Genomic DNA, 16,577 nt, shown 5'->3' on the forward strand with positions numbered 1-16,577 from the left:
TTACCTACCTAATTGCTATTATAGATTATAGTTATCTATGCTAAAGATATAGGTAACCATGGTTACTGCCTTACAAACAAAGCTATTCGCTCAATAGTGTTAAAAACAATCATGTATTTCGTATTTTCTAATGGCAGAATTACATATTTTGGGTCTATTACAGAGTGCTTCTAATTTTAGTGAACCTTACTCTTTATTCTGTCGTTATTCATTTCAATCGGGTAAGTATTGATAGTCTTCAGTATAATATGTATATGCCAGTGCATAGCACAGTTGCTATTGTGAATGTGTTTAATCTTATAAAAATAATATGGAATATTTTCGTCAGGCCCAAATTGGACTCTTATCGCTGGATATTCTGAAGGCCAAACAGTCTCAGGCAAACCCAATCAAAATAGAATTATTGAATGGACTCATCCATTCGATTTACATTATCTTAGTAGAGGTATTCAAGGTAATTTCAAAGTTATGTTATTATAACTACTTATATAATCTATTTATATATTTTTATTAATTAAATATTTTTTCTTTTATTTCTCTTGGTTATTTCTAGGGTGGCCAAAGTTGATTTTACAAGTAAGTTGTCTGGATTCCATAGGGCGTTCATGGGTAGTAGGCTACGGTACATGTAATATACCGTCTAGCCCTGGTCACCATACAGTTCAAGTTTCTTGTTGGGCGCCGGCTGCTACGACAGTGACTGATAAATTACGGCAGATTTTTATTGGAGGCTCACATGAATTGACCCAAACCGATATCGTAAATTTAGGAAGCGACAGGTTTACAGTTTATATATTTTAAAGATATAATATTTTAGTAAGTACTTGATGTTAGTTAGATAAGTACAACTAAGTATTTCATTTATTTACAGGTATAAACTAATAACTCAGTCAAAAGGAGAAATAGAATTAAAAATTTACATACTTCTAAGAAATTTCTCGCAATTTGGTGTTGAGTACAAGTAGAAAATGAAGCCTATAACATATTTATGTTTTACATTACTTTCAATAGTCATCCAATTTTGCCTTATGGACTTCATAAATGGAAGAAGTGAGAATAACGACACTACTACTGACAATATTAAAAATGATGCTGGAAATCTCAGTTATATACTTAAAAATATAAAAGAAAAGCCTCATGCTCTTTTTTACCGCATTGAACGAAAAAAAGGAGAAATAAATACTATGGAACCGCAAGAATACAATAACGTATCTTTGCCAATAACTTATTTATCTAGTACTACGGAATATGCTAATACTCTATTTGATTTATACGAGGAGAACTCATCTACCATTGACGATAATATATTAACAACAGAGACATACACGAGTTCCGAGTTGGATAATGTTACTGAGATTGCTTTTTTTGATAAAAACAATACAACTACGAAACCGACTGAAATGCCAAAGAAACGTAAGAATAAAGAAAAGTGCCACTGTGATTTATTGGTAGGCAAAACTTAGATGTTTTTTTAGCTTCACTGTTCTCCCGAATATAGCAGAGAAGGCAGAGAGAATCAAGTATTAAGTCACTCCGTTCTCCACATTTTGTCGATTTTTTTAGGGATTGCATACTTTTACATACTTATACATCTGCGCTTTGCCTTGGCACCAAAGCGAAAATTTAAATATTAAATAATTATTCTCCTAAGTGGGAACCCAACCCACAACCTAAGAATATAAAAATATACTTAAATATCCGTAAGATTTAAATATACTTAATATATTTGTATTTTTTTTCAGTATAAGCTTTGTGATATCAATTGTTGCTGTGACAGTGATTGCTCTGAAAAAGAAAATATTCTGTTTAATAATTGTATACGACCAAAAAGGAGATGTTTTGGTGAAGAAAAAGCACAATGCCTACAGTCTTCTTTATTGACATGTAATTCTAAAGCAACTAGCAATATTTTTCATTATTTATTTTGTATTGAAAAAATCAATTTGCCTGACAAAACAAAACTAAATCAGAATCAGGTATGAAAACAACTTTTAGTACTGTTCATACAAATTATTAATTCTTTAATATTTGGATTGATTTAGACTTTTTTTTATTTAGATTCACTCCATCGATATCAACAATTTCTTTAAGTGGCATAGTGATGACAAAGATGAACGAGTATACAAATTTAATAAAACTATTTATAAATCAGGCGAACCTGTTTGGTTCTTAGAAAATGGAATTATTAATACTATGAGTAAGCACTTAAACTGATACAAATTTTAATGTGAGACTTAGTTTTAGAGTTCTTTATCTTTACATATATTTGCATTTTGAAGTCATTGTGGTACAACGTCTCACGATAATCGCTACCACTACCACTCCGGGGATCATTCCTCACCACTCGGAGTAATTAATTATTTTCATTCCCACTCGTTGGTCGAATTCCGCCACTCAACCCGTAGTCACAAATTCGAGTCGAAAGGGTAGAACGCATTTTCTTAAAATTAGGTTCTCCCTCAACATGGAAGGAATAAAACATGAAGCTTAAAAAATAATAGAAAGAATTAAAAATCTGATAGTACTATACAAAAAATGTATTTAATTCTTTTTATAATACATTATTATTTTAGCAGAATTTTTTAAACAAATATTTTATATACGATAATGTGGTTGCAATGTCACAATTTCTCTTTTTTTCTGTCCTTCCTCATTTTCTTATATGATCATATATTTTACTTTTATATTACACTGTTTTAGAACTCCCTACTACTTTCACCAATAAATACTGCAATGGACAAAAAGAAGTGAAATTTCTTCATAATGATCATATTAAATGTTATGTAAAGATAAATGACCTTCATATGATAGAAATTTTGAAATTAACCATAAAGTCAAATATTGTAAGCGCAACAACAAAAGCCAATAACAGCACACTACTGGTAATTATATGTGAATGACATTTATTTCTTTATTCAGTTAAATTAATATTAAAAAAGAAGAATAACGTATTTATTCATTTAACCAGAGTGATCTTTGATACTGAAATATATTTCAATAATCAGTCTGGTCTGAACATCCTGTGTATTACAATACAATGTAATTTACTACTATAACAATAATTAAATTTAAAAAATCATACTGTAAGAGTTCAGCAAACGAGGTCTTATTTTGATTCTATGTTGTTTATAACATTTTATATTTACAGAATTGTACCACGCTCCATTGTACTAATTGGACTCTTCTGGTTTGCGATGAAAACGTCTGCAATATGTATAACGACACATTACATCTTCCAACGTGCTCAAATAATTATTGTAATAATATTGCTACTAAAATAGAATACATTATCCATTGTAATGGTTCCCTTATTACTGGAGCTATTATTAAACTTCATGTGAAACAAGTCTCAACTGCCTACAAATTTGTTTGGCAAGAAATTTTTGTTAATTTTTATATGGGCAACACTTCAGAGAATAGAATGGTAAAATATAGTGGCAATGTAGGTTATTTGAAAGGCTATCCGGTCATTGCTTCTTTCGTTGAAAATAATCACACAAAATACTTCTATAATCGAACTTGTATCAGAAAGAGTTATTTGTCGTTCCCCATCAACGAAAACGGACATTGCCTGTATACAAACATTACTCATAATGTGTATAAATTTGGACAAAATGAACAAATTAAATGCCGCCTGACTTTGACACAAAAATATGTGACGCACAATAAAACAGATGGATGTATAAAAATTCAAGAAAAAATCATCGAGTATTTAGAATTTAGCAAACCGATTTTTATATCTCCAATGGGTGACCCAAACGACCTTAAAGATGATGATTGGTTGACTCTCAAGAAGTTTAATAAGACTAATATTTATGGGCAATATCTTTCTAAAGAGTCTAAATTTGTCTGTCACAATATTATAACGAGGTTCACTTTCATAGTTGTATTCGCTGATGTTAGTGAAGACTATACAGAGCAGTACAAGATATTGACTGCTGCTGTGGAAGGTGCGGTTCGGAATGTTTCCTTCAGTGTACAGTCCTTGTCAACGGTAGTAACTTTAGATACTCGTTTCATAGATGCGAGCCTTCCACATTTATCACACAATTTTTTTTTCCATTAAAATCCAGAGCCTACAATTGTATTCCTTCGAAATTCCTATTTCTTCATCTAATAGTAAGTGTAATTGTGTTACAGAATAAATAAAATAATTATATGTAATAACTAATAATTTTTATTTCGAAATAATTTAAATAATTCTGTTGCTATCACTTTAAGTTGGCATTTTCATCCTTCAATGACCGGAAACCGTCACGCCCTGCAAACAAAACGCATTACATCCACCGCAGCGAGGGGTCGCGGGGTCGCGAATCGCAATGAAACATTCGTTATAAAAGAGAGTTTAATTTAACATAGCTACTCTAAGAAATCATGAGGAACACTTATAGTACACATCGAAACGATCGGACTAAAACCACAAAATTTGTATATACAATATTTTTACAGCGATTACAATTCAATCTGTACTAAGTCCGGGGAGTCGTCTCGGTAGCGGGAGGCGGGGAGCGGGAGTGAGGAGGCAGGAGGTGGGGGCAGTTATGCGGGAGGTCGTGTCGCACCTATGCCACGTAGGTGTAGACCTTGCGGTCGTCAGGGGTGCGCGCGAGGTACTCCCGCTCGATGAGCCCTTCGATGCGTTTCTTGATGACCACGGGCGAGGGCAGAAAGCGCGCGCGCAGTTGTTCCGTCACCTCCGCTACCAGCAGCGTGTGCTGAGGACGACACAGTATACTATATTAGATTACATTAAGCGTAGACAGATCCACCAAATGTGAAGAGACTCCGTTAACGTTTAAGTTTGTGTTGAAGTCAACGCTGCGCTTCGTCTTAGAGTAAATAAGAATAATTAATTTCTGCGAGTGAGAATAGCCATAACTGTCTCGTTTACGCGGTGGCACTGCGTCACAACAGCCTCCATTATCACTTTTGTAAATCTATTCTGCGAGAAAATATAGTAAATACGAAAAAATATTCACAATAAAAACTGTCTGTATGGGTATAAAAAACAAATTAAATTCGACTTCATTTTTACCTAGTTATCATTATAAAAGAATGAATAACAAAATTTTCAGTATCTAGTTTAAGAAAATCTTTAAAATCAGGCTCACCGCCATTTTCTTTCTGGCTTTCATGATGCGCACGATGGCGGCCTCTATCTCGTGTTTGCGATCTTCATCTACTTTGTTCCGTGTCTCTCTTCGCTCCGGCTCAGATTCCCCTTTAGCTGCTACCGTTTGGATTTTAACTCTGAAAATTGATATAATTAAGTAAGAGAATAAAAATATTATCAGTATATAAATTGACATATGCCGAATTGCACTCGTAAATTAAGAACTAATTTTGTTTATGTTTTCAATATAATTTTATAAACAATTTTTTTATCCACTACATATTATTTCTTTAAATACTTTCGTTTATCTAAATAAATACAATAATAAAATTGGCATTGAAACGATTTAGGAAAAAAAAAACAAAACTAAACAAACCTGTGCAACTTAGAGGTGAAAGCATCGTTAACGTAGAATTGATGGGAGGGTTCAATCTCCTTGGTCTTGGGGTGTTTTATGAGGACTCTTTGCGTGGGCTTTCCCATGGCAAGGGACTGGAGAGCGCGGACCAGATCCTTCTCGGGGATGTCCGTTTCATTTATTATTTCCTACAAAATAAATATGACCAATATATCTGACATAACTGTGGTATTCACGGGATCAAACCTCGGCTATGGACACGTTGGTATTTGTAATTAAAAGCGTTACCCTCATACCTCATAGGTGAGCCGCTCTCGCTTATTGAACAGCAGCAGCACGCACATCTGGAAGGTGGACACCTGTATGATGTGTCGGCGGGGCGCGGCGGGAACGGGCGCGGGGGTAGAGGCGGCGGGCGCAGGGCCGGCGGGCGGCGAGCGCGGCGGACTGGTAGACGCGTGTGCGCGGAACGTGGCGTGCAGGTCCGCGCTGCCCAGCTGCGGCTGGAGGGACAGCTGGCGACCCGAGTGCTTCGCTAGGTAGAACCTGCAATTTGCAATATTTTACGTAGCGCAGGGGCACGTGTGACTGTAAACCGACTGGTTGTAGGTTCGATCCCCACTCGGGGAAATTAAATATATATTTAAAATTATATTTTCAAAGACAAAATCACACAAAATTTAATAATGTAATATATATTTTTATAGCACTTTTACATTTAATAAATGACCGGATGTTCGAAGAATCGTTTCTTTTCGGATAATAGAATTGTATTTCATCAACTATACATACATATGTTTCCACTATGAAATAAAAAGCATATATTAAATATGATTTTTAATTAGTTATCCAAAGACGACCAACCAATGTAGGGGTATTAAATTGATTGGTCATTTGAATAAGTTATACACATTTAAATATAAACATTTTTATCGAGATTTTACTTTTAAGCGGAAAAAATAATTTATTATTTATACCCTATAATCTTCAATGAAGTATCATAACGAGCGGAAACAATAAGTAATATATAGAAACAAATGCACGAACGCGAGGACGCGTTAAGGGATAAGATATATAAGTAATAGATTGGATAACCGGTCGTTCGGTTGATAGGCGTTGTGCTGTAGTCGAATTTTAAAACAAAAAAAATAACTTACGATTTAAACACTTCAAAGGCACTCCTCGGCGGTACGGGTATATTGCACTTGGGTGTCGCACTCTGCGTGGGCCAGAAGCCCGTCGTCAGCACGCGCACTGACAGGTCCACGCCGTGTAAGTTGGTCTGACATGGATATACATATATTGTTAGGATTCAGATATACAAATACCCTAAAATATAAGTCATCAAAATGGATAATAAAAGAATCTCTAGACATCTGCTTGAGTCGAACCCAAATGGTAAATGCAGGGTTGGAAAACCTAAGCTTAAGTGGATTGATAGTTACCAAAACCACAATACTCTAGGCTTCAAAATTTAAAAAAAAAACCCACAGCTCTGAATAGAGAGGAGTGGAGTAAAGCCTTGAAAGGGGTTTTAAACGCCGTTAAACTATCGATGAGGATAAGGGCTTGGCCTGTTTAGTCGATAGATGGTTTAATAGAATTGAAATCAAATTGATAGTTTTAGGATATCAAAGAAAGATACATAAGATAGACAGTTGTAAATTGGACGAGTTACTTGAAAGCTAATTATTTTCGTTCTATTTTACAAATACGTACAATAATTCTACTTATTTGTAAAAAGGCTATCATGAGCACGTTCTTTGATTTACAGTACTTATCACTACTGTTTCCTAAAAAGAAATATAAATGTTGGTGTGAGAAATTAACAAAATGGGAAAGGCAACATCAAATATTACACAACATTCAATCTTATCTTATAATTATATTTTAAAATATAATAGCATCGATATAAACCTAATGCTCTTGAATTTAGTTTCAGTTTTTTTAAGCAATTTAATAAATTCTTGAAATGAGGAACAATTCTACGAATTTTATGGTTATTTCTTGTAAAGTTTTTTAGTAAAAGACAATGAACATATAGACAGGATTTTAAGCTTCACGCTGTATCCCGAATATAGCAGGGCAGAGGGAACTTAGTGTTAAAACACTCCATTTTACACTTTCTCCTCTTCCATTTTACGCTCAATTTTTGAGGCAAACAATATATAGACCATTTTTGTGATGACAATGAACAATTGATGTAATTGCCTGCATTAATTTGCATAAATATATACAATGTGTTATAACAATATAGTTATCCATAAGTTATAAGAAAAAAAAACTCACCCCAGATGATAGTACATGCTCTTTGAACTCCTCCATGATTGTATTAGAAACTGTCATATCCTTAAACATGCCTTCTAATTTTGATGTGAACTGGCAGCCGCATTCAGTCTGTGAATAAATTATAATTAAATGTAATTTTATTGTATTTCGGTGTTACTTGCAAATTATTCATAAAGGTGCATTCGGATCCGAAAACAGAGGTAGGAGAGGAGGAGGGAGGAGATACCAGCATCTATAAAGTTGTAGTATTTTTGTAGTAGTATGTGTTTACGTTATTGGTATCTATGCGTAACTACGTCGCACGAAATACAGGTATGGATAAACATCGTGAAATGAAAAAATATCCTACGTCTAAACTTTGAAATTTTACCCTTTATGCTGTTCCCGTAAAAGGAGCGCTCACACTTCCACTCTGTATACTTATGCATTTACAAAGTAACACACACGTTGCTATGGCAACGCGTAGGCGCGTTGCGTACAGTAATTTATGCAGCAGTATTTCCTGCTTCGGCGGCATTAATACATTTTCTATTACATATTTTTTAAACTAATATAATTTCAAATACAGCTACTATAAGTTGTTAAAAAAAATATAAACGAAAAAACAATTTCGGAAAAACATGATCCTGCTTAAAGTCTTCAATAAGTAACAACACACTGCAAAATTCTTTACTCGTAGCCAAATGTTAATTAAAACAAAGACTTTAAGCAAGATTTTCAAATAATACTACATATTATAGCACTTACAATTAAAATTTGGTAAAGAATTTTGCAGATGTATATGGGATAGGATGAGGATGTGGAGAGGGTCATTTTTTTATGCATCACTCATAGTGTTCTCAATTTGCGAGACATCACCAATGATGCAGTGAAAATCTCGCGGTTCCACATCTTTCAACAAGCCTTCTCTCTGGGAAAATATGTATTTTTTTATTTCTGTTTAGCTATTGTATTTTTTTATTTCTTTTAAACTTTACGCTATATACCGCACAAATCAGTGTAGGTGGCGGGTACTTAGTGTAAGCACACTCCGTTCCCCACTTTCCGCTGAATTTTCGTGACAGTGTGTCGATTGGTGGAACACCGTGCCGCGCTTACTCGTGTTACGTGTGAGGAAACGAAATGTATAGAAAAAACGGTGTTTAACCCTAGATACTGGCATGCCATATGCGTAATACAGCGTAAAGCGAAAAAGAATTACATATTTAAATAAAATGATATTTACCTTAAGTTTTGAGATCATGTTCTTCTCGCTGTCGTCTGAGACAGACTTGTTGAGCAACAAACGTTTGGCGAGGTGCTGCTTGTAGTAGCGCTCGAACACGTCCTTCTCTTGCAGAAAACGGAACAGCACCATTGTCTTGTCTAATACCGCTTCTATTTCCTGCTCGCTCATCTGCATAGGTGGAATTATATGGAAAAAATATTAAAATCAAATGAAGAAATGTTACTTTTAATTATTTGTAACTCAATAAGTTTTTTAGCTCTACGTTGTGTCCTGCATATTGCAGAGTAGGCAGAGGGAACCTGGAAATCTAGTAATTCTGGAGACGTGTGAGTGGCGCAACGCAGGCGCTTTGCTTCGTTTTAGAGTGAGGAAATAAAAATATTAAGTTAACTCTATTCCCCAGTGCGGGAATCGAATCCATAACCGTCGCGTGTACAGTCGTGCACTTGTGTACCTGCGCTACGACAGGCTCAATAATATATTTCGTGGATATAAATAACTTACGCCTTTCTCTCCTTTCTTGAGTTTTCCATCAATGAACAGCGACAAGAATTCGGGCGACTTATTGTTAAGATTTAGGAAATACTCAAAGTCGGATGCGATCATCTGCTTAAATATTTTATCGTTATTGAAAGAGTTATGGAGGAAGTGATCAAATCTGTCTTTCAAGTCCAGTAAGTTCTGGAACAAAATAATAATAATTATATTTTATTCAAAACAACAGTATTTATTTCAATGAAATATGTATATTTCATTTTTATTCATAAAATTTGTATTAGACGGTGCAGACACATTAATGGACAGTAATTAAGTATCTCATCTCATTAAATCACACATAAAAATAGTTTTGCAATGCATTAAAGTTACTTTAATTTATTTTACTAAGTTTACCAATAGTTTTTACAATTTATTACATCTGAAGTAACCATGTAAGTTTACTTTATAATTTACAACAACTAATATCAAATTCAAAATATTCTTTATTCAAATAGACAATTATTATAAGCACTTTTGAATCGTCGAATGAACATATGAACAAAAAGCTACCACCGGTTCGAAAGGCAGTTCTGCTGAGAAGAGCCGGCAAGAAACTCAACAGTTGCTCTTTTCAAAATCAATGGTACAATTTATTACATTTGCTGGCAGCTATCCTGCATTACATTCAATAGACATTAATTCCATACATGTTTATCCTCTAAATATTCTTGAACAGTGTAATAAGCTTTACTTGTTAGAATTTTTTTTACAGATATTTTAAATTTTGGTAGTGGCAAACTAAGAATACCTTCTTTTATTTATATTTTTATTAATACTAATTTATTAATAAAAATATAAAAAAAAACTTATTTATTAAAATATAATAAAAAAAAACAATAGGAAAAAAAAAATGACGAAGATTAGTTATATTTATCTCACCTGAACATAAGCAATGGCGTTGGTGTTGTGGTGCGTATCGGTGACGAGCGCGCGGCCTTGCTGGCGCAGGTGCGCGGACACGGCGTCGGCCACCGTACGCAGTCCGTCCGCCACGCGCGACAGCAGCTTGTACACGCACGCCAGCTCCGCCGTACGCGTGTGCGTCAGCATGTGTACCACGCCTGAGTTCTCCATCTGTGGACACGAGTAACACGGAAATGTAGATCAGTAAAATAAAATAAAACTTACAGTCACGTTTCATATTTCAACACTGAGGTATGTAAAACAAAATATGTATTGCTTTGATATATTTCTATAAGTCTTTTAAATTCTATAATTATAATTTAAGAACAAAAACTAAATAATAGTAACTTTATGAGAAATACATTAGGATAAAATATAAGAAAAATCATCACACAAATAATATAAAGTAATAATTGATTACATTACAAAGAAGGAAAAATACACCGTAAGTAGAATAAAGAGAGAGGAGAGAATGCTCTTTAGTGTTAAGCCCGCCTTTTGTACATTTTTTTGTAATTATGTGCAATAAAGTATATATAAATAAATAAAAATAAACAAAAATCTAAATGCTTCTGTCAGTTTGCAAGATCTAAAAGTAAATGTATGACTCAGTTGAGTTTATTTATGTAATATCAGACAAATTTAAAATTGTAAAATTGAGATAACTTAAGCAAATAACAATAATTTTTTTTTATTAAACAATAGCCAACACGATGTGACATCATATGGGTCTTAAGTGTCAACTAACTAACACATAATTTGTCCATAGGTAGTTATCAATATAAAAGACCAAGTGACATTACAGCAGAGCAAGGCATCGTGCGTTTGCGTTAGAATAGCACGAAAGTTGAAAATGTTAGAATTTATTGGAACCTTAGGGATGAATTGAGTTTGAGACACTTAAAAAGTTGGAGCAATACTCCGTTAGAACTGTATAAAGTACATACCTCAACGATTGTCTTCATGTGGCGTTCAATAAGCTCGTGCTCGAGCACGGCCACCACGCGTGGCTCAGTGCTCTCGTCGAGGTAGTGCCGCGCTCGCTCCGCTTCCTCCACGATGCGCGTCTCCACGCGCGCTATGTACACCGCCGCACTGTTTTCCCCCAGGAACTTTTGAGATTCCATCTGTGAACACATTATGATTATGATATGATATTATTATAATTACTTTGTGTATTATATACATATATACTTGTGGTGTATATTTTTTATTATATTCATGAGTGACTTTTAATTTTTTTTCTGTTTGTCTGTGCGTTTGTGTACGCTATTCTCAAAAATCGCGATGTTTCGCTGGTATTATAACAAAAAAAATGAGATTAACAAATTAAATCAAAATATTATAAAGAAAATTTTAATAGCACTTTTTTCATAAATAGCAATAACATGTAAATATGGTTTATGTGAACTAAAAATGATCATTTATGTACACAACTGAGGAATTTTAAAACATGACATTAGCCTCTCAATATGTATTACATACATATTGTACAGTTAAAAAATCAATATTTCCTTACTCTATAAAATTCGGCAGACTGATGCAGGAAGGGTTTCTCAAAGTCCTCCTCGTACACGGAGCGGGAGTTGATGCCCAGCACCATGAGCATCTGGCAGGCGTTGCGTATGGCGAGCCGGTCGACCACCTCGCCGCGGCGCTCGCGGGCCACCAGCTCCAGCAGCGTCTGACGCAGGTGGTCGCGGATACAGCCGTAACGGACCACCTGTGGCAATGTATTGTGTATTTTTTCGGAATCTAGTTACACTCAGTTGTCCATTAGGACACTTCCGTTCCCCACTCCCTGCTAAATTCTTGAGGCATTGCGTGCTGAGTGACGAACCTCAACGCCATGATTTACCTTGTTACGAGAGCGACAAACGAAAATATACAAAACTTCTTTCCCCTGAATGGTATCGAGCCCAACTACCGCGTTTACCCGCACGTATGTGCGCCACGACGGCCCCTATCATGTAATAAAAGTTTGTTGGAATATGTATAAAAAAACTAACTTAACAAGACCTGAACCCGCATCTCTTGGAAAATGTCCAAGCACATGCAACATTGTAAAAAATTCTTGTATGTTAGAAGAATTTCGGCGTAGTTGTTAGCTATTAGTTTAATGTAGGTTCATATACTCAGAATCAAATATAAAACTGAAGTTAACTTATAACACTTTAAACTGTGTAAATGTCTATTAAAAATACATAGAAAGGTAACATAAAATTTTCAATAGTCATAGAATTTTAATTTTTTCAATAATTTTCACTTTGTCCATCTCCATATTGTAATTAAAACTACAGAGTACATTAAACAACCATTTTGATTAAGCTATAGCTGCTATTTTCAAAAAATTATGTTTGTGGACATAAGCACACTATTACATTGAAATTAGTTAGGTTAATTATTTCTAAGTCAAATTTATGAGAATTTTCTTTAAAAAAATGCAAGATTTATTATCTTTACTTATTGTTACTGATCTCTGTCTGTATATGGAACATATATGAGAAAATCTGTTATTAGGAGAGTTAATAGACCTAAAATAATGATTTTGAATCATAAATATTAAATTTTTGTCAATATAAAGTATTTGGTGAGAGAAAATTGCTACAAATTCATTTTATTACTGAATTGGCTGCAGCTTTAGTTTTCAATGTATATATATATTATCTGTAATAAAATGTTAATGTTATTCGAACATGAAAGTAATTCAGATTAGTAAATAAATAATTGTGTAGTTCTAGAGTGAGAGGTCACTAGTATTGAATATTTGATGCTGATGCTAACATAATCTATATTTATACTTAATATATCCAATTATGTAAAGCTGAATGTGGTTTGTCATCTATCTTTATCTTTGTTTGAAATTAATTAATTCTTTCCTCACTCTGGTACAAAAAATAAAGCATATTGAGTTCCACCACTCAACATGCAATATCACGAAAAGTTGGTGATAACTGGTGAACTCAAATTTCCCCATCTTACTTATAATATAAGTCAGTTCAAAGTTTAGTGTCGAATTTTACCACTCAACATGCATGTCTTGCATTTGGGCATGGAGTGTATAATAAGGTGTTCTAACTACATAGCCATACTCAGGACAAAAGTGATATTACAAATGTTAAACTTATAACCAATTGATTTGTAAAGAAAAAAAATTAAAATATACCTGATCTCTAAATATAATGAGTCCCAAATTGTATACATTATCAACATCATTTTGTTGCACAAACACTCTATCCATATACATGAGTATGTCACGTATCATAACCATACTTGTTTGGTGATCTGTCCAGGCATTATTTAAGGTTTGCAGGAAGCCATTGTGTAAAGAATGCAACACATCTTCACGAACCTGTTAACAAGTGTGTATTTCATTAAAATTAAACAAATTATAGTCATAAATGTTCAAATATAACAGTTTTTATAATTTAATATAATAATAATAAATGATTTATGTAAATCAAAGAATATTCGCAATAGAACAATTATTACATTTTATTATTGATATACAATAATTATATAGCATAAACATAAAGAATATCTGTTACTATATTAATAATAAAACATTTACCTTATTTTCAAGATGATGTGTAACTACTTCTTTCAAACCTGTATACAGTCTTTCCCCATGTTTATGAAGAACCATTGTATATGCATTGCGATAGAGCTCTTCAAATGACAGGCCTGAATTATTTTTCTTTTGTATTTCTTGTATTGCATTTTTTAATAAACTCCATATACTCTCCACATATTTCTCATCCATAGTCATCTACAAAATATGAAAATTCCTAATTATTTACAGTTGTATGTAGAATATATAAAGCTGTAACAGCCATTATTACTTCTAACTAATCTATATACAAATGTTTTTGATTTAAATATCATTTCGCAAAAATAAACATTTTGAAATAATACAAACCCATGTGTCAGGATACATTTCGTAATATGGTTCCGAGTAATTCCATACTTGAAATTTTCTAGTCATTGTGTTTTATTTAAATTATAATATTTTTTATAAACATTTTAGTAAATAAAGTGTAAATAAGAACAATGATTTATATATTGTAAGCTTTGATTGATTCTCAATTATGTCAAATAAAATATTAAATATGACATATTAAATAAAAAATGTGATCCTGTTGCTTAAGTACTACAATACACTTCTAATTTTAAAAATTACTGTCAATTACATTTGACATATTACAATATTTTGTGGCAGAGACACTTAAATCTATAAGGTCAAAATGCATATAAATTATAACATTAATAAATGTACATTATTGATATTTTAATAAGCATATTAAGTAGACATTTCAACACATTTGTGCATACACTTTTTATAGCAAAAGTAAAACCTGAGGCTGTAGATAGATTGTGAATCACAGTCCTGACAATTAAAAAATAATGAATTATGTACAAATAAATAATCTGATTACTTCTGATAAGGCTTAATTCCAAATAAAGAAAGTTAAAAACTTACGGGGAAGGCTCTGATCCTCATCTTGCCTGGTTTGTCTTTTGGCAAAGTACTCTTCATCGTTGCAGTTACGAATGTGATAACTAGCGCACTAAATAAAGTTCTAAATGGTTTTACTATTTCATTTACAGTTATAAGAATACTTCATTGTTACTTTTCCATCTACATCTGAAATAAAAGTCAAGATTTACAAACGGCAACAGAAACGACATTGGATAAATAATGCAAAGATGTCTATGTGTTGCCGAGAACTGCTTAATGATTTTAGAATTTGTCTAAAATTACAAAATACTAACTTACTAGGCTAATCTATAATAGGTTTCAAAACGAGAATGTACACGACTTTTAAGATTTATGAAATAATGGCATATCTCTTTCTCTCAATTGTTGAATTCCTACACTACAGCGCCACTTCACGATATGGCGTTCTCCAATTTTAAAATAAATCTGACTATTATGTATTGAACTTAACTTACATGTATTCTATTGCTCTATTTTGCACAATGAACTTTAAATTCACTCTTTATGCCATAAAATTTCATGTATATATTTTGCTTATTGAATATCTCTCTCTTCTCAATAAAGATGCGCTATACATATAGCTTATCGATATAATCACAAATCGATTTAATATGAAGAGAAGTATCGATACACGGATATTAGTTCGTTTTATGTTATTGATGGTTATAATATGTACAAATGACTTGTAAATTTAAATTACTTAAATATAAGTTCCATGTTCAGCGTACAAATAATCGGACAATATCATAGGTGTGACATAAAATGTTTTATGAAATATAAGAATTATTTATTACCTCGATTATTTATTTATACTTTTAAACGCAAAAAAATGTTAGTAATAAATTTGACAGAATAAAAGTGATTCACGGATCACATACGTGACTAAAATTAATTCGTATTCGTGTTTTATATTGTAATTTAAGTAAGTGTTATTATTTTATATAAAATGTAAAAATCGCAATGACATTAATCTGCTCATCAAAAATGCATGTAAGTGTAGTAGATTTGTTCAATATCGATATATCGCATACAGTAAGCGAGTTCCACAAAAAACGAAAGGTTAAACATCTCTATTGCTTACTTTTAATTTTTTTTTATGATAAAAGCACAGATAATTTATTATACATAGATAACAAGAATGTCAAAGATAGTTAAATTGCAATTATGATAATTTGTTTTATTCAGTAATATATTAATATTACTGAATAAAAAAAATTATACCCAATTAAAGTTTTATTTAGTATTATTTATACTTACCGTAATTAATATTAACTTTAATTGGGTATAATTTTTTTTGAAGAAATTTAAAGAGTGCTAAATTTGCAGTACTGTTTAGTAGTTATTTAGTAAGTTAATTTTGTTTTATGTCTTATAGTATTCAAAATTGTTTTAAATTAGTAAATGTTATCTTAATATAAATTAAATTAGAAAATTAGTACTGGACTGTACCTATTATCGTTGATACATATATAAGTATCAAACTGTCACCTTTTTGCTCCATTTTTATTCGTTACTTCGAAGCATATCACCCGTCTATCTCCATTTGAGCTGATAAATACGTGTTAGGATGCCAGTTAGTTTTGTTGTATGTCTTATTATACACGTTATTATACACGTCCATACCTTTATTTTAATGAATAGATATTTAATA

At 32.6% G+C, this 16,577-nt stretch overlaps 3 protein-coding genes across 5 annotated transcripts; 2 read left to right on the forward strand and 1 right to left on the reverse strand.

The window, feature by feature from the left end:
* The first annotated feature begins 53 nt into the window (after positions 1-53).
* B9d2 (B9 domain-containing protein 2) lies at positions 54-1,003 on the forward strand. Its single transcript, XM_085185568.1, has 4 exons — positions 54-221; positions 329-454; positions 554-779; positions 872-1,003. Exons 1-4 carry the CDS (start codon positions 131-133, stop codon positions 963-965), a joined length of 537 nt encoding a protein of 178 aa, XP_085041694.1. The 5' UTR covers positions 54-130; the 3' UTR covers positions 966-1,003.
* On the forward strand, positions 969-4,167 carry tctn (tectonic). Its single transcript, XM_085195211.1, has 5 exons — positions 969-1,448; positions 1,743-1,976; positions 2,059-2,201; positions 2,669-2,882; positions 3,149-4,167. The coding sequence occupies exons 1-5, from the start codon at positions 969-971 to the stop codon at positions 4,064-4,066; spliced, it is 1,989 nt and encodes a 662-aa protein (XP_085051337.1). The 3' UTR covers positions 4,067-4,167.
* On the reverse strand, positions 2,523-15,540 carry Cul3 (cullin 3). Of its 3 annotated transcripts, XM_085185539.1 has the most exons (16): positions 15,382-15,540; positions 14,909-15,073; positions 14,000-14,197; positions 13,595-13,780; positions 11,948-12,151; positions 11,376-11,555; positions 10,405-10,599; positions 9,493-9,669; positions 8,986-9,156; positions 7,761-7,868; positions 6,629-6,753; positions 5,768-6,017; positions 5,490-5,659; positions 5,112-5,250; positions 4,563-4,715; positions 2,523-4,261 (listed from the first exon to the last, which is right to left on the reverse strand). In XM_085185539.1, the coding sequence occupies exons 2-15, from the start codon at positions 14,963-14,965 to the stop codon at positions 4,563-4,565; spliced, it is 2,313 nt and encodes a 770-aa protein (XP_085041665.1). In that variant the 5' UTR covers positions 14,966-15,073; positions 15,382-15,540; the 3' UTR covers positions 2,523-4,261. The 3 variants fall into 3 exon arrangements, with proteins under 3 accessions (XP_085041665.1, XP_085041675.1, XP_085041683.1); XM_085185549.1 differs by lacking the exon at positions 15,382-15,540 and adding an exon at positions 15,206-15,358 and having other exon boundaries at positions 2,523-4,715; XM_085185557.1 differs by lacking the exon at positions 15,382-15,540 and adding an exon at positions 15,202-15,349 and having other exon boundaries at positions 2,523-4,715.
* Positions 15,541-16,577: the final 1,037 nt, after the last annotated feature.

Source organism: Heliconius melpomene, chromosome 1, assembly GCF_056956725.1.
Source record: "Heliconius melpomene rosina isolate 202511_hmr_F chromosome 1, ASM5695672v1, whole genome shotgun sequence".
NCBI lineage: Eukaryota > Metazoa > Arthropoda > Insecta > Lepidoptera > Nymphalidae > Heliconius > Heliconius melpomene.